Genomic DNA, 18633 nt, shown 5'->3' with positions numbered 1-18633 from the left:
GATATTACTTTTGTGGGTAGATGGTTAACTTGAAAAGACCAGCCGTCGCGGGGCAGAAGGCAGCGGGCTCCGAGGGCCGTCTGGGCGCACAGGCCCCGGGCGAGCGGGCACGCTGCGGCCACCAAGCAGCAACCCGGGCAGCTCCCCGCAGCAGACAAAGGGCCCGGCCGGCGACAAAGGGTCGCGGCCGCGCCTGCGCAGAGCGTCCCCGGGGGGCGCGGCCTCGCGCCGTGCCCCCGCCCCCTGGCGCTGCGCGCTGACGTCACGGCGGCGCCACGGCGGAGTTGCCATGGCCGCGCTGAGCGGCCTGGCGGCGGCGCTGAGCACCCTGGCGTCGGCGCTGGAGTCGTACAGGGGTCGGGACCGCCTGGTGAGGCTGGGGCGGAGCGCGGCCCGAGGTCCCGGAGCAGGGCTGGAGCTCAGTGACTGGAAACGGAGGCCAGAGCGGGGCGGGTCGCTCAGGATCCCCCCTCGCCGAGGCGCCCTCCCGGCTGGGCTCCGACCCTGTCCCCTAGCAGTGGACGTACAGGTTGCTCCTGCTAACTCATCATGGTGGGGTGTTTTCAGTACCAGCCAAATCCGCACGTTTGGACATTTGGGGTCCGACCAGACCACTGAAGGTGGTCACTGGGTTGCCCCAGGCAGTCACATATGAGGACTCAGGGTGTTGCAGCGCTCCTTCTATGGCTGGACATTGAGGTTGCGACCGATTCCCCTATAATTGGGCACTTAGGTTGTTCCAGTTCACCCTGGCTGGACATTTACAGGCCAGCCAAATCCCTGTTTGAACATTTAGGATCTGACTAGGCCACTTGGTTGGTCCCTGGTTTGTCCCTAACAATCTCATATGGGGATTTAGGATTTTTTTTTTTTTTTTAAGATTTTATTTATTTATTTGACAGAGAGAGAGACAGCGAGAGAGGGAACACAAGCAGGGGGAGTGGGAGAGGGAGAAGCAGGCTCCCTGCGGAGCAGGGAGCCCGATGTGGGGTTCGATCCCAGGACCCTGGGATCATGACCTGAGCCGAAGGCAGACGCTTACGGACTGAGCCACCCAGGCGCCCCCCGGGGATTTAGGATTTTTAGGGCTCTCCCATATGGCTGGAAGGCCCTTGAAGGCAGATGCTCAGCTTGTTCCTATATAAGCTTTTCTCTCTTATAGGTAGGCATTTAGGTTGTACCAGGAAATGTACCAGTGGTGGGCAATTAGGTCCCATTCAAATCCCTTATGATTGGGCATTCGGGTTTTAATACATTCCCAAGCTGTACATTTAAAACGCAGAGTTTTGCTATTACAAAGTTTTGCTGTTACAATTCTGAAAAGAAATAAGTGAAAGTAACATATAAAACAACAGGAAATAGCAATTTCTGGAAAGCAGATGAAATAAAGATGTAAGGGTGGTGAAGCTGACTCAGTTCCCTATGACCCAAATCACCCATTGAGTGGATTCCTTCTCACTGAAGTAAGTCAAGCATATTATCCTTGACTCACTGGGCTGAGGCCCGATCACCTCTCCACTCCTCAACCCAGCTACAGACGTTGGTCCAGCTGGGTAGATGCAAATATACATGTCCGCCTCGTCCTCCTGTCTGCTGGGAAAAGGGGGACCCACGAGGTGCGAAATGGTTGCATTTTCTTGTCTCGGTCACATCTGTCTCCAAAGGGTGTGCCCCTCAGTGACACGAGCCAGCATTCCCTTAGAGTCCACAGTGACTTTGGGACAATAAGGTCACGTTTCTCCATTTGTCCCACCCGCAAGTATCTCTTTAAACTTTCAGCTTTTATCGGAAGTCTGTTGATCTAGTCTGCACAAACCCCCTCACCCCCCAACTTGATCCCAGGGGACCCACGGCCACGTGGGGGCCGATCCAGCTCAGCCCAAGAGCAGGGCCCTGCTGACTGCTTCTGGTTTCCCACAGATCCGAACGCTGGGGTACTGCTGCCAACTGGTTGGCGGGGTCCTGGTGGAACGCTGTCCAGCCAGATCAGAAGTGGGGACACGCCTGCTGACCCTGTCCTCCCAACTCAGCCACTGTAGGACCGTCCTGCGACTCTTCGATGATGTGGCCATGTTTATCTACACGAAGCAGTATGGCCTGGGGGCAGAGGTAACGGGGTGTGTGGGGCCGTAGTCTCTGGGCAACCGATGTTTTATGGACTTGTCCAAAGGCAGCGGTGTAGGCCGTTTCTTACTTTTAAAAATTTTGCTTGCTTTTGTGAGATGGTCAGATGTTCTCATTTGAATTTAAATGAAAAAATGGCTTAGACATTCACACATTCCAAAAGTCTCCCTCCTACCTGATCCCCTTGGTTTTCCTCCTCAGAGGCAGCTACTGTTGCCAGCTTTTTGTGATTCCTTCACGAGGTGTCCTGTCCGTGCGCAGGCAGATCACCCTGTTTACGTAATTACTTGTGCGGCTGGTACACCGTTTGGCACTTGCTTTTGTCCATTAAACAGCACAGCTTGGAGGTCGCTCCCTATCAGTCCAAACAGAGCTCCTTCCTTCTTTGTGGCCGCACCGTACTCTGCTATAGAGCTGGATGGTGATTTATGTAACTGATCCCCTGACGGTGGACATGTCGATTTTGCTGTTACAACAGGGGACATTTCCCCAGGGGATGGGCCCGGAAGCCCCCCTGGGCCTGCCTGGCCAAGTTATGCCCCTCCCTGGGCTGCCCCGCCCGTCCCCCCTACCCCGTCCCCTCTCTGAGCCACTCCACGTTCAGATGCACCCACCCTTGTTCCACTCCAGTGCCCAGTGGCCCAGTCACCTCAATCTCAAGTGCTTTCTGGACCTTCCTCCTGTTTTGACGCCCATCTCCTATCCTCGTCTTCGATTAGGGCACGCTTCCCATGCGTCCTCAGAGGACCCTTCCCCGAACCAACATCTCCTCTGCGTCCCTAGACAAGGGACAGGGGCCCTCTGCACCTTGTATGTCCCTTGGCCAGAACAACAACTCCTTTTGCTGGGTCCGGTGTTTAGGTGTCTGCACCCCTGTCCTGTGAGCATCTCCTACTCCCCCAGTGTAGGGCCTCGGCCTCGCTGCTTCTCTGCAGGCCCTAGTGGAAGGAGCACACTGGAGAGGGGGCAGGGAGGGCCCTGTTCTCAGGGGAGGACTGAAATATGCCAAACACACCAGAGGGTCCCAGGCAGGATGGGGGAGCTGGAGTGGGGTTCAGAACCTAGAGGGAGGCAGGATCCCAGCTGGCTACTAGGAAGGAAGGGGACCCCGGAGGGGAGGATGAGGGGTATGGCAGGCAGTGAGGATGAGGAGGTTGAAAGCAGGAAGTGAAGGACACACGGGGGAACCCCCCCCCAGCTTGGAGGCCTCCAAGGGGCAGAGTCCTGAGGGGTGGGGCCCAAGAATGCGGCGTGGGCACCAGGCTCCTGAGCCTCAGCTGGCCCTGCCTCACTGGATACAGGCCGTGGCTTGGAACTTGGTGGAACTTGGTCGAGGGCTTGAGTTCTGCTATTCGAAGGCCCGAGGCCTGTCCTTGTGTGAGGAGGGCAGGTGGCAGCTTCCCCTAAGTACCTCAGTTTGCCTGTTTGCGGGCCTCGTGACCCCTCTGGTTTGGAGTGGTGACCCAAGCCTTGCAGCCTGGTGCCCACTTACTGTCCGCACTGAGCGTGTTCAGTACCACCCTGCCCTGTCAGGTTGGGGTGCTCTGCAGGGCTCCCCCCCACTGCTCTCCTAGAGCCCGGTGCCAGGGAGCCTGGCCTGGAGACCCGTGCGCAGGACCCGGAATGCTGCAGGGTGGGAAGGCCCCGATGCAGGGCATCCTGAGTTGTCCTACTTGGGAATCATTGGGGAACTTAAAAGATATTCCTGGTGCCAGGGCCTACACCGGACCTAGTGAGGTAGAATCCCTGGGGCTGGGGCTGGGGTTGGGGTTTTGAAGCTCTCCAGGGGATCCCCTGTGCAGCTAAGTTGACAGCTTCTGCTCCACGGGGTGGGGGGTGGGGGTGGATGATGGCCACACTGCTGAGAAGTGGCAATCGGGCCTTTCTTCCTTTGCAGTGGCCCGCCATGGGCCAGCCTGCTGGGCCTGGACGTTGCCCGGTGACTGCCATCTGGCTTGGTCTGGGTCCCTAAGATGGGCCTGGGTAGGTCTGACTCCAGGCCCACGCCCCCCTCTCTCCCTCTCTCCTGGTCCTGCAGGAGGACGACACCTTTGTCCGCTGCGTGTCGGTCCTCGGCAACCTGGCCGACCAGCTCTACTACCCCTGTGAGCACATCGCCTGGGCTGCTGATGCCCAGATCCTCCGCGTGGACTCTGCCCGGTGGTGGACATTGAGCACAGCCTTCTGGGGCCTATCCCTGCTCCTGGGCATTGCCAGGTACGTAGCCTTAATGCCCGCCAGCAGGCCCTAAGGGGCGCCTCCCTAGACCCGCAGCTCTACCAGACTCCTCCAAACCCAGTGGCTTGAAACTGCACACGCCGACTGTCTCACGGCTCTGAGGTCTGAAGTCCAGTGTGGACTCACTGCGCTAAAACTCCAGGCGGGGGCAGGGTTCGCGGGGGGAAAAGCCATTCCTGCCTTTTCCGGCTTCTAGAGACCACTGCAGTCCTTGGCCCGTGGTCCCTCCCCTCCGTCTTCAGAGCACAGCCCGTTTCCCTGGGCACATCTCCGACTCCGACCTTGCTGCCTCCCCCTCATGAGGGCCCCGTGAGGACCCCACGTCCTCCCCCATCTCGAGACCCTTACCTCAGTCCCATCGGCAAAGTCCTTTGTGCCACGTAAGGGAGCATGCTCACAGGGCCTGGGGATGAGGACGTGGATATCTTTGGAGGGCATGATGGTGCGCACTGGCCCCAGGAAGCGGAAGGAACTCCAGGCTGGGGACCGAAGTAGCTGGAGGGGGATGCCTTTCCCCAGGTCTGTGCGTGTGTGCGTAGTCGTCGGCAAATGTCCCCAGGGAGAACAGGAGTTTCCTCACTGGCTCTGTGCTTCTGAAACCCATACTGTTTCTAGAACTTTCAAATAATGGTTTCCTTCCGAACATTTCCCTCTCTGTAAATGCGCTGAGCGCATTTGTTCCGAGCTCCCTGCCCAGAAAGCACGCTCCACCGACTAGGCCGGCTAGGCGCCCCGGTTCCATTACTTTTTAAAAATAGACTTTTATTTTTAGAGTTTTAGCTTCACAGCACAATTGAACCAAAAGTAAAGAGGGTTTCCATAGATTCCCCACCCGCCCCACAGCCCCTCCATTATCAAACTCCCCCAGCAGTTGATGAATCCACGTCGACAAGTCACGGGCACCCCAAGTCCGTGGTTTACATCAGGATTCACTCTGTGTTGCACGTCCTGGGGGCTTGGACAGGTGTGTAATGAGTCATTCCCACTGTTACAGCATCACAGAGTGGTGGCATTGTCCTCAAATCGTCTGTGCTCTGCCTGTTCATGTTTAGAGCTTATACTTTTTCCATCGTGTCTCTCTATTTGGTGTGAGCAAGCGTGAGGGTCCCGACCTGGTGTCCGTAGGACCCCAAGATACCTGAGAGTCACCAGGGAGTTTGCTGAAATGCAGATGCCCAGATGCCGACAGGTTTGGATTCTGCTAGTCTGGGAACCCGGGGCGCAGGAATCGGCGTGTTGCCCCGGTCTTCCAGGTGGTCTGATGCAGACCCACTTATCTCACGGCAGGTGCTGACTTGTGTCCCCATGCTCTCCGGGGACAGGTCACCTGGCCAGGGACACATGCCTGGCTCCAGCATCAGAAGCACTAGATGCTTCCAGATCTTGTGTGGACAGTGCAGGCAGGTCAGGGTCCGAATTAGGAGTCCCCAGGAGCTTCCGAGGCCCAGGCTGGTCTGGTGCTCTGGGAGGGCGCAGGGCGCTGGAGTTACCTGTGGCCGTCGGGGGTGGGGGGCGGCAGCCTCCCCTTGGGCTGGCGATAGGGAGCTAACCCCTGCGCCCCCACCCTGCTTTGCTTGCCTGCTGCAGGTCCTTGAGGATGGTCCTGACGCTGAGGCGGAGGCTGAGGGGCCCTGTGGGGGCCTTCACCAGGTACGACCCCAGGGCTTTGCCCGGGAGAAAGGCTGACTTCCTCCCGCAAGCTGGGGACGCTGCTGGGTTTCCCTAGCCGGAGAGGTGCTGTGAGCTGCCACGTTTCCAGCCTCGCGCCTGTGCGGGCCTGCGCGGGGGCCTTACAGCAGCTCCGGGGGCTGGCTCAGATGGGGAAACCGAGGCTGGCTTGAGGCCCCGACCACCCGCCCACCCCCGCAGCTCCCTGCCTGTCTCCAGGGCCCAGAGGACTGAGGTGTGGGTTTGAGACTTCCCACACCCGTCTGTGCCCTGTTCATGCTGTGGGCTCCCTCGGAGGGGGGTGTGACGGGGACACAGCCCCACCAGTTCTCCTCACTCGCTCTGCTGTCACCTCTTCCTGCCCGTTGGGGTGAGCCTGGGTGTGCCTGGGTCTTCCCCAGCGGCTTCTCTTTGCTCCCACAGCCGGCTGCCCCGGAGCAAGAGGAGGGCCGTGGAGGCCCAGGTCTGGTCGGAGGTGCTGACCCTCCTGAGCAACGTGGCCGATCTGGCCAACGCCGTGCACTGGCTGCCCCCGGGTGTCCTGTGGGCCGGCCGCTTCCCCCCGTGGCTCGTGGGCCTCCTCGGGACCATCTCCTCCCTCCTCAGCGTGTACCAGGCTGGCCGGGCCGAGGCCACCACCCCGTGACGTGGCCGGAACCCCACCGGAGCGCCCCTTCCCGCAAAGCAGAAATCACTCGGGCGGGGGCTGGGTCTGTAATTGAGCGACTCAATGCCAGGTGTAGGGACGCGTAATCCAGAGAACGCACGGGGCCGCCTCGGGCACGGGCCCACGGTGGGCCAGGATGTGGGCAGGGGTGCGGCCCCCTGGGGGCCGAGGGCCAGGGCCTTTCCAACTAGGCCGGGGCTCCGTGGGGGCTCCTCTCAGGGCCAGAGTAGGGGTCGCCGGGCCTCACGTGCAGAGAAGCCTGCATTCCAGTAAAGGCGAGCGGGGGAGCCAGGATGGGGTGCGCCACGCGGGCCTCAGGAAAGTCGAGATGGTGATGGATTAAATAGGGTGTTGGTGCCGGGCCCAGTGTGAGAGCTTATTTCTAAATCACTGGCCCCCAGCCCCTCCCACCTGCAGGCCTCCCGCTCACACGCCCTGTTCCTTCCCGGCAGCAGCGGTGGCGGCGGCCCCGTGCATTTTGAGGGGGGGTGCAGGTGCTGCCTGGGAACCACACCTCCCCAGCCCGCCTTCTGGAACGTGCTGGCCCTGAGCAGCCTTCAGCCAAGGCGAGCAGCTCTCCGCGCCTCCGTCTCGGGCACAGGGGCCACGTCTGTGTCTTGTCCCCCCGGGCAGCTCCAGGGTGCTTACTGTGGCCGAAGCCTTTCACACTCCGCCACAGCTTGGGCCCGGGGCTGGTCTGAGTGTCTAACGGGCTCCAGGCTGCGCTCGTCTCCCACGTCATGGGGATCATGGCGGGATGGGATGTCTCAGGCTGCCCCGTGAGAGGCCCCCGCAGATGGTGGCCAGCCCACGTCTGCCCGTCTTGACGTGGCCTCGGATCCCCCACCTCTGGGTCCTAGCCAGAAAGCGGAGGGCATCAGGCTGTCCCTTACGTCCCGCAAGCACCGGAAAGAGCCAACAAAAACGGCAGTTTGCAGCCCCCGAGGCTTCATGTGACACCCCCCCGCCTCTTGTCCCACAGGGAAGCTATGTGGTGGGAAAAGCTGGGATGTGGGGCCCCTCAAGGTTAACACGGGGTGCAGAAGACCCCCCACCTGGCCCTGGCTGGAGCACCCTGCGCCACCCATCCCTCTGGACGAGGGGAGGGGCCAGGCTGGGTCAGCCTCCCCCTCCCCTTTCGCAAAGGGGGGACGTGCTCCCCTTGGCCCTTAGCAGAGGCCCCCTTCCCAGCACTCAGGGCACCGGGGGGCTGGGGTGGGGGTCACAGCACTACCTGCTTACCTGCCTGGACACTCGGGGAGTTCATACCTGTAAGGCACTTGGAGCACTGTGCTTGTGGGGAAGCCACAGGAACACCCGCATGCGTAACCTGTCTGGTCACAGGTCCCCCGGCAGGCTGGTGTCCCCGTGGGCCTGGGCGGAGCCAGATGCCAGGGCTGGGGCTGTGCTGGGACACACCGGTGGGCGGACGAGAAGCCCCACCTGTAGCGTGGCCACACCCCCTGCCCAGTGCCCTTCCCCGCCTGGCAACTTCAGCCTCTTAGGTGGGGGCAGAGCCAGCCAGTTCCTGGGAGCGGGGCCTGAAAGCGTTCTCCCAGCACCCAGGGAGCACCTGCCGTAGCAAACTCAGCTCCTTTGGGGAGCAGGGAGGCAGATGGGCCTTGGGGATGGCCTTACTCGGGGCAGTGGCTCCTTGCCTAGGAGGCTGGCATCCCAAGAGCACAGGGACAGGCCTAAATGGAAGGGCACCCCGCCAGAGCGGAGAGGACTTGGCCGCATCCCCACACCTCAGCCTCGTCTGGAGGGCTGCTTCTCCCGGGGGCCCCCAGGCGTCCCCACCGCCTCGGACTCCGAATGTCTGCATGCGGTCATCGTCCGGAGCTTCCTGAGGGGAGTTTGTGGGGCCCTGGGCATGGGTGGGAGGGGCGCCCCGCCCAGTGACGTGAGCCACCCTTAGAGCGCTGACGTTTGGGCCGAGGATCCTAAAACAAACCCCCAAACCCCCAAAGGAACACTCCTGTCGGCTCATCTTCGATACTTTTATTGCTGGAATCAGGTCTTAAGTTTTAAGGTGGTTCTGAAAGACCCCACAGTGAGGAAATGTTGCAATCATCGTAAAAATAATTGTCGGCTGGACTAAGATTATGGTCACAATTAACGAAGACGTGCACAGGTTCCACGGAAATAAGAGGATCTGCTCAACCACCAACCGTACAAATAAAATCGGGCTCTCCGGGAGTGACCTTGCCCGGACAAGAGACGGACCTACGATGACACTGCCCCGCTGTGTGGCCCCGTGGTGGGACACCCCAGTTCCCTGCCACATGGCCGAGCGGCGGTTCCTTGGACTTGTCACCGGCTGAGGAATCGTGGCGTCTCGGAGGGTCAGACCAGAGCCGGTGGACAGGGGTGTGTGGCGGTGGAATCACCCAGCATGAGAGCCCAGAGATGTTCGCTTCACAACAGGACAGCAACTTAAAGTCAACTTTGCTAAAGTGCTCGGAGATGTCTCAGTACGAAAACGCAAACACTGATCACAGACATGGCACAGAGGAGCTCGGACGCGTCGCAGGACCGAGAGAGGACGCTTCTCCTGGCTCCCCAAGGATGCGCGGATGCTGCAGGCCCCAAGCACGAAGTGGAGGCCGGGGGAGAGAAAGGAGCAGGCAGAGGTTCTCAGAGAGGCCGGGCTCGGCACACCACTCACTGTGCCTGGGAGAGGTTCGGAACTGGTCAGCTGGGGCCCCAGTCCTCCCACGAGCACTTTGGGAGGGATGGGGCTCTGGGCTCAGTGGGGGAGCCCGGGGACCAAAGGCCGGAGTATCCCCATTCCCCCACCCTGCATCCAGGCTTGAGTTCCTCCACAGCTGAAGTGTGCATCTGACCCACTGGCCAGCCCCAGAGCGCTCCTGGACATCCAGCGCGATCCCCAGCATCTAGAGCTGTGCAGTGGGATGGGTGGCCCTTGTCCTCCAGGGGAGCTGACAACAGGCTAGCTCAGCTCACTGGACACGAGGCACCTGGAGCCCCCTGCCCATCTGAGGTCTCCAGGCCCTAGGTGACCCCTCTAGCATTTCTCCCTCGTCCACGAGGACGTGGCGGCCCCACCGCTCCATTCCTTGTACCAGCACCTGCCTGAGGGTGAGGGACACCTGCCCTGGGGCCTTCCTCCCTGCAGCCGCAGGAAATCCCGCCCATCTCATGGGGGCTGGGACCCTCGGGCGAGCTGCCCTGGCTAACGCTGTCGATTGGGCTTCTCCGGACAGGCTGAGCGCTCGGAGAACGGCTGGGGCCCTCGAACCCCACAGAAGCCACCACGCTGAGGTGCCTTTGGAAGGCACCAAGTTTGGCAACAGCAGGTTTTAAAAACCTCTGTCAAATTAAAGTGAGTTATGGTCCGTCCCTTTCAGAACCTACAGAACCTGTCACCTGTGCCACTGGCCGTCCTCTTCATACGCCCTGCCCTGTGGCCTTCTGTCCCCGGCTGGGCTGTGTCCCCCCCCCCCCAAATCTGCACTCACGCCCTGGCCTTGAAGTTCACCACGAACACAGGTAGGTCTCTGCTTCGGAAGCGGATCCTGCGGACGCCACCTAGCCCCAGGGCCAGCCCCTGCTCCTCAGCCTGGGGTCCGGCCTGTCCTCAGGCATCTTGCGGAGCCACCACTGTCTGTCACTACCTTGGAAAAGTGGCGTGGAGTCGCTCGCTCTCCCTCCCCAGCGGGTGCTACGACTGCACACAGTTCCTTGGGTTAGCTCTGGTTCAACCTTCGATTAAAAACTTTCCTTTTTGTGTTAAAAAAAAAAAAAGGTTTAGAAAGTTACCCAGGCACCACTGCTAATCCTACAGGAAGAGGCTCAAGGCGACGGGCCAGCCCTGGCCCTGACCCTGACCCTGACCCCGACCCCGGCCCCAGCCAGCAGCCATTGGTGGTGCTTTGCTCGGGGAGAGGAGAGGGACTGGGCTGTTCCCCGGAGAGCAGGACAGGGAGGGGTCTGCACCTCGAGCCACACCCCCTCTAGAAGAAGATGACGTCTTCCTTGCTGCTGTCTTCCTTGTCGCCCGGCGTGGTGGGCAGTGGCAAGGGGGAGGGGGGCACGGGGGCGCCCCCGGGCTTGAGGGAGAAGCACTCGGGGGGGACGTCAGCTGGGGCCGGGCAGCAGGGGTCTGGAAGAGAGGGAGTGGGCTGGTTGTCAGCAGCCGCCAGGCACCGCGGTGGCCCTGCTGTCCCGGGGGGGGGGGGGGGGGGGCTCACCCGTGGGGGACACGGAGCTGTGGCTGCTGAGCAGGACGGGGCTCAGCGAGCGGCGGTTCCGGGCGCTGTTCTCGTCCTTGCCCACGAGCTTGCTGAGGAGCAGCTGCTGCTTCAGGTCGAAGGAGGCTGAGGGAGGGAGGGAGGGCACAGCCTGGGCTGTCTGGCCTCGCTCTGGGCACATGAGCAGCCCCCCGTTTGGGCCAGGGACACACCCACCAGACATTCAGCCCCAGAGACAGTGACACCCGACTCGAGGGCCCTTGGAGTAACTCAGCCTCTGGACGAGAGAGCGACCCCCTGACCCCGGAGCCCAGCAGTCCTGGCACACAGGCCCTGTTCCTCAGGGAACATTCCAGGGCTGGCTCCCCTTGGCCAGAGCCTGCACGCTGGCAGCACCCGCGGGAGTCCCTGGGCTTCCTCTACTGGAGGAAGGACCTCTCACTGCAGGGTGCGCTATGCAAGGGCCTCAGTGTCCCCTCTGTGGGATGAGGACACGGTAGAGACCTGGGCACGAGAATCGTCCCTGGGTGGGGGCTCAGTGGGGAGCATTAGCACCCGTTGCCTTGATGTCCCCAAGGGACCCAGGCTCCTCTTTCTGAACTGCCGAGATGTTCTGTCGGCCCCGGTCCCTGTTTGAGGGCCGAGGTGGGAAAAAGACACGGGGTCTGATGTTTTAATTTTCCTTCTTGGGATGAGACCTCCATGTGGGGCGGGGACGGGCCTCTGGAACGTAGCCAGGTGTCGCCAGGTGTGCCCTCCAGAGGATGGCCCTGGGGTCCCATTTTGGTTTGTCCACAAGAAGCCGCTTTGGTCTCACAAAGAGCCCACGACTGGACCTGCAAGTCCAGGGCCGTAGGGACTGGGCAAGCGCCCGCCCCAGCTCCGGCCCGTCCCTGGGGCTCACCTGAGCTGTCCCAGCGCTGGGAGCCCCTGCTCTTGCTGCCCTTGTCCTTGGCGCCCTTGGTGGAGGCGGCCAGCTTGGTGGGGATCTGCTGCTGCACAGCTGCCTGCCTCTGGATCTGGTTGGTGGCGCTCAGCAGCTGGATGGGCACATCGCTCTTGGCCGGCCGGCTCTCGGCGGGGGCGCTGTCCCGGCGAGCCATCTCGGGGCGCTCTGGGAACTCGGGCCCCGGGCCGGCCAGCGGCGTGCTCACCCGGGCTCCTGGCGCTTTGGCGAGCGCGGCGGGCCTTTCCGGCCCCTCCCCGTTGAAGCTGGGAGTGTGGCTTAGCGGCTGGGCCTGGAAGGGCAGCAGAGGATGCATCCCGAAGCTGTTCCTGCGGGGGCGGGGCGGGGAGGCGCGGGGAGCGCACCCCCCCCACGGGCCCCTCCAAGCCACTGGCCTCAGATCTGCACGGTGCACCCCCGACCCCCGCCGGCCTCGCCCGCTTGCCCGCCCTCCTCTGGGTCCACGGGTGACCTGAGCTCCTAGCCGGGAGGTTGTGCTTGCACACGCACCCCCACGGTGACGCTGGGGCGCGCGCGCCCTCCCCGGCCCGCGCCCACCTCGGCCGGCGAGTCGGGCGGCAGCGCGCCGGGCGCCGTGTTCTGCTTCCGGAGGCGCCGCTGCTGCTCCAGCTGCTCGCGCTCCCGCTCCACGGCGCGCTGGGCCTCCCGCAGCCGCGCCAGGTCGTGCTGGTAGGCGCGCCGCTGCTGCTCCAGCTGCTCGCGCTCCTGGCTCAGCCGCTCCTGCAGCTGCAGCGACTCGTTCTGGCACCGCTGCAGCCGGGCCGAGGCCAGGGCCAGCTCGTGCTGCTGGCGCTCCCGCTCGCGCTCCCAGCGCTGCTGCTCCCCGCGCAGGCGGCCCTGCTGCTTCTGCACGGCGGCCAGCTCCTCGCGCTGCTTCTCGAAGTTGCGCTGGCGCTCCTGCTCCAGCAGCAGGTTCCCGCGCGTGGACTGCAGCCGCAGCTGCTTCTCGTGCTCCTGGATGGAGGCCCTCTGCATCTCCACGTAGCTGTCCTGCTGGGCGATGACCGCCTGCGGCGGCGGCGGCCCGGCTGCTCTTAGGACGAGGCCCGCCTCTCCCCAGGCCCGACCTCAAGCAGGGGCGGGAGAAGGGCATGGTCGCGGCCCGCCCCCCCCCCCGGAGCCCCCCCCCCCCGCCCCGCACCTGGAGGCTGAGGAGCAGCTGCAACAGGGTCTGGATCCGCTGGACAAGCTGCGGAGAGGGAGAGAGACGCTGGCTCCCTGCGCGAAGCCGCGTGCGCTGTGCATGCCCGCCCCTGGGGAGACGGCCGAGCCCCGGGCCTACCTCCAGCTCCAGGGCCGCGGGCAGCCGGCGGCCGGACTCCGCCCCCGGTACCGCCACCTGCGGAGAGCACGGGGTCAAGCACAGACAACTAAGGACCTGCTTACTGTTGGCCAGACCCCCGAGTCTCGGTGTCTGGAAAAGGAGCGCACAGGGCGGCCTTCCTGGAGGCGGAGGGCAGCTGTTGCGGGCTCACGTGGGGCGGCTCGGGGGCCAGGCGCGCCGGGCCACAGCTCCCGGGGGTGAAGCCTGTGCGCGGGCTCAGGGGAGCCCGTGGGAGGCGGAGGTGAGCCCGACCCGCAGCCTGACCCCGCTCTGGCCCCGACGCCTGGTAAGCGTAGGCCTCCGGAGTCCGAGGGGCGGGAGCAGCCAAGTGCATCAGCAGGACAGACGTGCAGACTCAGTGCCCACGATCCCCGCAGCGCCCCTCGGCTGCTGATGCGGCCACAGCTCCCGCCCTGGGCCTGTTCCCCCCCCACCCCCCTCCTGGGCACCTCGTACCATTCCCAGGAGGTGCAGGAGGGAACATGGAGGTTCGCCTGCCCGCAGGTTCACCTGAGCTGAGATTCCTTCCCGGTACAACGGATGGCACTGGTCACTACACGTCCTGAGACGGCAAAACTAGACAACCCCAAACACAGAGCTGTCCACACGTGTGAACGCTAACTTAAAGGGCTTGGGCGGACTCTGTGCTTGGCTCGAGAATATCCCAAGGAAGCAACGTACTGCGGGTGGGGCGTCCTCAGAGGCCCCTGGGGTGTTGCTGGGCTTCGAGTCTGGGCTGCTCACCGGGCCTTGCCAGTCTTGGGAGCCGGGGTTGCTGCTGCAGGCCTTCTTCAAACTGCCATCTGAAAAGCCCAATCCAGGCGCATGAGGACGCCGCAGGTCCCACAGGGGTCCGGGCCAGGCCCCCCGCCCCCCAGACCCAGGTAGGAAATTGTGGCCGGGCTGCCACGCAGTATTTGAGACGCAGAGACCGGCAGGAGAGGGAAAGGCTGCCTGGGTGCTGCTGTCGGAGCACGACTGACAACACCCTGAAGGTTCCAGAACCTGACTAGAGGGTTCATACTCGTTGGGGGGAAGCAGCAGCAGAGATGTCCAGCAGCAAATGCCTCGGCTCTGCTGCTGGGAACGTTCCAAGGACCCGCACCACCTCTTGCTGCTGATCTTCCGGAGGGGCCCCGAGAAGCCCCAGGTGGACGCGGCACCACTCACTCTTGCCGGGGATGCTCACAGTGTCGTAGCCCCCGAAAGTCTCTGCCCTGCGGGGCAGGCCCGCGGAGCCTCCCCCGTCTTCCGCCTGGCCGTTGGCGCTGCCCAGCTGCCTGCAGATCAGGGTGTGGATGTCCTCAACTGTGGAAGGAGGTAGGAGGCACCGAGTCACGCCGTGGAGCCAGGCTGTGGGTGTCAGAGCGTGGCGGGGCCTGGGCACTCAGGCCCGAGAAGCCTGCAGGGCGTCGGTCATGGTCTTCGAATCCCCCGGCATGGGACTTGAGCCCCCTGACCCGTGCGTTCCCTAACTTCCGGTACTACAACCAGGACACGCCAACCCTTGTCTGCAGGACAGGGTGGACCACGGGGGCAGCGTGTGGGAGTGGATGCAGATGCCCTGGTCCTCGTGAACAATGCGGGCGTGTGCTTGTGTGTCGGCCGTCATACAGACGGTCTCTGGGGGCAGGGCAGGTCACACAAAACGCTCTAGGACAAACGGGCTTTGGCCAAGTGAGGAGGTGGGGAGAAGAACATTCCAGGCTGAGGCACAGGATACGAGAGGGTCCTCAGGGGGCCAAGAACAATGGCCACTGAAGAAATGCGAGGAAGCAGAAGGTCAGTGTGGCTGGAGGAAACAAGACTGAGCAGACGCAGAGTCCACAAGGGACCCCTCTGGTCTCCGTTCCCCTCACACTGAAGGAAAGGTCTGGAGGGCAGTAGCTGTCTCTCCCGTCTGCCATTGCAAGAGCGGGGCCAGCTGTCCTGCTGGACCCAACGAGCCCGGGCTGCCCGGCCTGCCACACATGGAGGGCGGGCCGTGCACTAGCCAGCGCCCTCCTGTGGCCACTGCGCTCAGAAGCCTCTTCCCGCCTAGACAGGGGGGCAGCCCACCGGGGTTGGGGGGGGCCTGGTGGGTCTAGGAGCCGTCTGAAGTGACCCACCACATGTGGACGTGTGCCTATTTCTGGGGACATCATCGGGGACCCACTTCTCAGAAAGGAGAACCTCCTGAGTGTGGGGAACCCGTCTTGGTGGACTTCAGATCCCAGGGGCCTAAGGTGGTGCTGCCCGGCATGTAGCGGGTTGACTGGGAGAAGGGGCTGCGAGTCTGCCGGGGGTGTCAAAGGACCTTCTGGCTCTAGCCGATGCCGGGGGTGGGGGTGTCAGTGCTGATCCCAGGAGGAGGGACCCCCCCGCAGAACTGTGGGGTGGCAGTGGGCCAGCGCCCAGCGAGGGCCCCCAGGCGTGGCTCCTTACTCTCACTCATGGCCGACTTGAGGATCAGCTCCCCCTGCATGGTCTCGGGGGGATCCCCTCCTCGGAAGAGGAGTCGCGACTGAGGGACATCTTCGAGCCCGCTCATCTCCGCCATCTCCAGGTAGATCTGCTGCTTCTCGCCAAGGCTCTGTGCAATCTGCTGGTCCTTCATGTTCAGTCGCTCTGCAAAGCCCCAGGAGGTGGGGGTTGGCCTTCCGGGGTCATCTTCCCTGGGGATCCGGCTCCCACCCGCAGACCACCCTGAGTCCAGCATCCCGCAGGGCAGGTGAGGGCACGGCCCTGTCTTCTGATCGTTCGCCCTGATTATAAAACCCAAACACCGTGGGGTGTGCGCGAGGACCAGAACAGGCCGGGTTATTAGTGTGGACCTAAGCGAGACTCTTACAAGACTTCGTTTTCTTCTCCTGAGACTCTTCCTTCAGGCATTTAGGCCACACTCCTTACAGGTCTCTGGGTTTTATGCTTTTTGTTGTTGTTGCTGCTGCGACAGCAACTTTCTCACCAGTGGCCGCCCAAGTATATACATCACGTTCGGCGGGACTACTGGGTGCCCTCACTGGTTCCAGTAGTTTTCTAGTTGATTCTATTAGATTTTTTAGGCAAATAATCATGTCACATGCAAAACGCACTTCTGTCCCTTCCCTTCCAGTCACGGTCTTACTCCCGTTTCTCCCCTTGTCACCCTGGAGGAAGCTGCAGGGTGCAGGGAATATGGCGGGAGGGGCTGGCCCGGCCTGGCTCCGGATTTTGGTGAGCGTCCCTGATGGTCCAGTGTGAAGGATGAGGCCAGCTTTTCATCCAAGATGGGAAAGACTATCTCCATAGAGAAAGTATCTATTTCTAACAGTAAGAATCCTGTCAGGATGAGTGATGAATAGACACTGTTGCCCCCTCGGAGACATATCTATGCAGGGCATGTGTTTTATTACCACCGGGCAGAAATAAAGAGTCTGAATGAACACTGCTTTAGCACTGTGCTTCCGGGGTCAGTGGGAGGTCCCTCCCACCCCCTTTCTTTTGGACATTTCTATTAATGAATAACCTCAAACACACCTCTCCCCACAAAGAGAAATAAAATAAAATATATACTACCTAATTTTATGTCCTTATGGCCTAAATGCTCCCTAATTGAAAATGAAATGACTCAGTTAGTGAGAGGCAAGAGGGAGGCTGATTGAGACCACAGAGTCCCCGGGACTGTTCTTGCTGATGACCTCACTGGATTCTCACAGGCATCTCTTAAACCGGGGAGGGGAACGGATAAGCCCAGGGGGTGCATCTTACAATGGAACAGTATTCGGCCTTAAAAGGGAAGCAAATCAACACACACTACAATGTGGCTGAACCTTGAACCATCCGGCTCAGTGAAATCAGCCAGACACAAGAGGAGAAACACGGCAAGACTCCATTTATACAAGATCCCCAGAACTGGCAAATTCATAGAAACCGAAAGATGAACAGAGGTTACGAGGGGCTGAGGGAGGAAGGAACCGGGAGTGACAGCTAACGGGGATGGGGTTTCTTTCTGGGCGCAAGTTGCACAGTCTTGTGATACAGACGACAAGCCACCGAATGGTGCACTTTACGTGGCTGAATAGTATTGTGTCCGAATTACAGCTAAATAAAGTAGTTAAAAACATTAAAACAGGGAGGAGGAAGCTGAGGTCCACAGCCAAAAAGCCAGGGCTGGTCTGGGTCTGCCAGGCTCTGGAGGGAGACTGTGGGGTCCTGTGCTATCCAAGTCCCCTTGGGGTTTTTACGTTTGTGACCTTGGACACCTACGGTGAGCTCCTTCCCGCACAGGGACCGAGGGAGGTGGCAGGGTGTGTGGCAAAGCCAGAGCGTCTGGAAACGGCTCAGGGGCCCTGAGCGCCGCTATCTCAGGACAAAGCGTAACCACAAAGGCTCCGCAGGGCTGCAGGACGTGACATGGGCCACAGCGAAACGCCTGGCTGCTCGGGTGGAGCTTTGCTCCGTGGCCAACCCCAATGGGACAGGACAGAAATGTCGCTGGCGGTCTCCCAGGGCCTTCTCACCATACGGGGGACACGCTGTGGGCACGGAGGTCCAGACAGACTCCCCTTACCTTGGAAGTCCCTCAGCCTCAGGGCGCGGGCCTCGAACACCTTCTTCTCCTCTTCGGCCTCGCTGAAGGGCCCCTCCTCCTCGTCCGGACAGCTGCAGGGAGAGGGGGCAGGTGGGCAACAACGCTTCACGGGCAGGTGGCCTCGGCGATGGGCACTGAGAGCTCTGTTGGCAGAAGCCGCTGCTCAGAGCGTCTCGTCCTGTGGGCAACTGAGCTTGTTAATGGCGCGGGAGAAACACGAGGGGGAAGAGGAAGGCAGCCATGGGCATTTATCCTGTCCTCAGGTGTCCACACGTCACCAGCCGTAGGTTCCATGCCTGGCCACCATGTGGGGGAGGAGACTGAGGACAGCTCATTTCCTGGGGACCTGCAGGACTGAAACTGAGCATCGAGCAGGTTCAGGAGGCTTCCAGGCATAGAGAGAGGGAGCATCAGGCTGGCTGGGGTCCCCAGGGGTCCCGTGGCCTGAGGAAGGAGGGCAGGACACCATAGCCTCCTCCAACAGGTCTGGCCCCCGGGTCAGGTGTCACTCACTATCCCACTAGTACAGAAGCGTAGAACAGCCTGGCCCCACACCCACTGACTAGCAACATCTGGGCCTTTTTAGCACCTGACAGGGTTGAGCTGTTGCCGGAAGGAGCCAAAATGGGGCCACGTGTTCCCTTTAGCTGAGGATGGACAAGGCACGAAGGCGGAATGAGGGAGAGGAAGAGCAGAGGGATCTCCTGCCTACCTGTGACCTCCAGCACTCTCTCGGGTACTTGAAGGTCACAGCTGCTTTGCCCACTGTCAAAGCCAAGGGCAAAACAGCTGGGGGGAGAGAACGCCCACATGGGCCCTTCTCACCTCTCAACGGCCCTTCTGATGTGGGCCATCCAAGTGTTCCTCTCCTCTTTGGAG

General features: G+C 61.7%; 2 protein-coding genes across 2 annotated transcripts in view; one reads left to right on the top strand and one right to left on the bottom strand.

Moving 5' to 3' along the window:
- The first annotated feature begins 282 nt into the window (after positions 1 to 282).
- Positions 283 to 8145, top strand: PEX11G (peroxisomal biogenesis factor 11 gamma). The gene is made up of 5 exons (XM_034997398.1): positions 283 to 370; positions 1921 to 2109; positions 4163 to 4341; positions 5950 to 6012; positions 6454 to 8145. Exons 1-5 carry the CDS (start codon positions 290 to 292, stop codon positions 6674 to 6676), a joined length of 735 nt encoding a protein of 244 aa, XP_034853289.1. The 5' UTR covers positions 283 to 289; the 3' UTR covers positions 6677 to 8145.
- A 538-nt stretch (positions 8146 to 8683) lies between these two features.
- Positions 8684 to 18633, bottom strand: part of ARHGEF18 (Rho/Rac guanine nucleotide exchange factor 18) — a gene marked incomplete in the record, with an annotated part of 79223 nt that continues 69273 nt past the window's right edge. Inside the window, 11 exon segments of the mRNA XM_034997378.1 lie at positions 8684 to 10823; positions 10912 to 11037; positions 11816 to 12149; positions 12416 to 12886; positions 13020 to 13067; positions 13161 to 13217; positions 13884 to 14005; positions 14373 to 14510; positions 15627 to 15809; positions 17734 to 17825; positions 18580 to 18633. Of these exon segments, the coding sequence (XP_034853269.1) occupies positions 10675 to 10823; positions 10912 to 11037; positions 11816 to 12149; positions 12416 to 12886; positions 13020 to 13067; positions 13161 to 13217; positions 13884 to 14005; positions 14373 to 14510; positions 15627 to 15809; positions 17734 to 17825; positions 18580 to 18633 (1774 nt within the window).

Source organism: Mirounga leonina, unplaced genomic scaffold, assembly GCF_011800145.1.
Source record: "Mirounga leonina isolate KUSES-001 unplaced genomic scaffold, KU_Mleo_1.0 Mir_94, whole genome shotgun sequence".
NCBI classification, from domain to species: domain Eukaryota; kingdom Metazoa; phylum Chordata; class Mammalia; order Carnivora; family Phocidae; genus Mirounga; species Mirounga leonina.
The sequence above is the reverse complement of the archived record's forward strand: the minus strand, read 5'-3'. Positions and strand labels throughout refer to the sequence as shown.

Bases quoted from the DNA above. Each gene is read 5' to 3' on its own strand.
- PEX11G (XM_034997398.1), top strand. From the start codon at position 290: ATGGCCGCGCTGAGCGGCCTGGCGGCGGCGCTGAGCACCCTGGCGTCG. The intron at 371-1,920 runs GTGAGGCTGGGG...GGTTTCCCACAG, and splicing joins ACAGGGGTCGGGACCGCCTG to ATCCGAACGCTGGGGTACTG. The intron at 2,110-4,162 runs GTAACGGGGTGT...CTGGTCCTGCAG, and splicing joins AGTATGGCCTGGGGGCAGAG to GAGGACGACACCTTTGTCCG.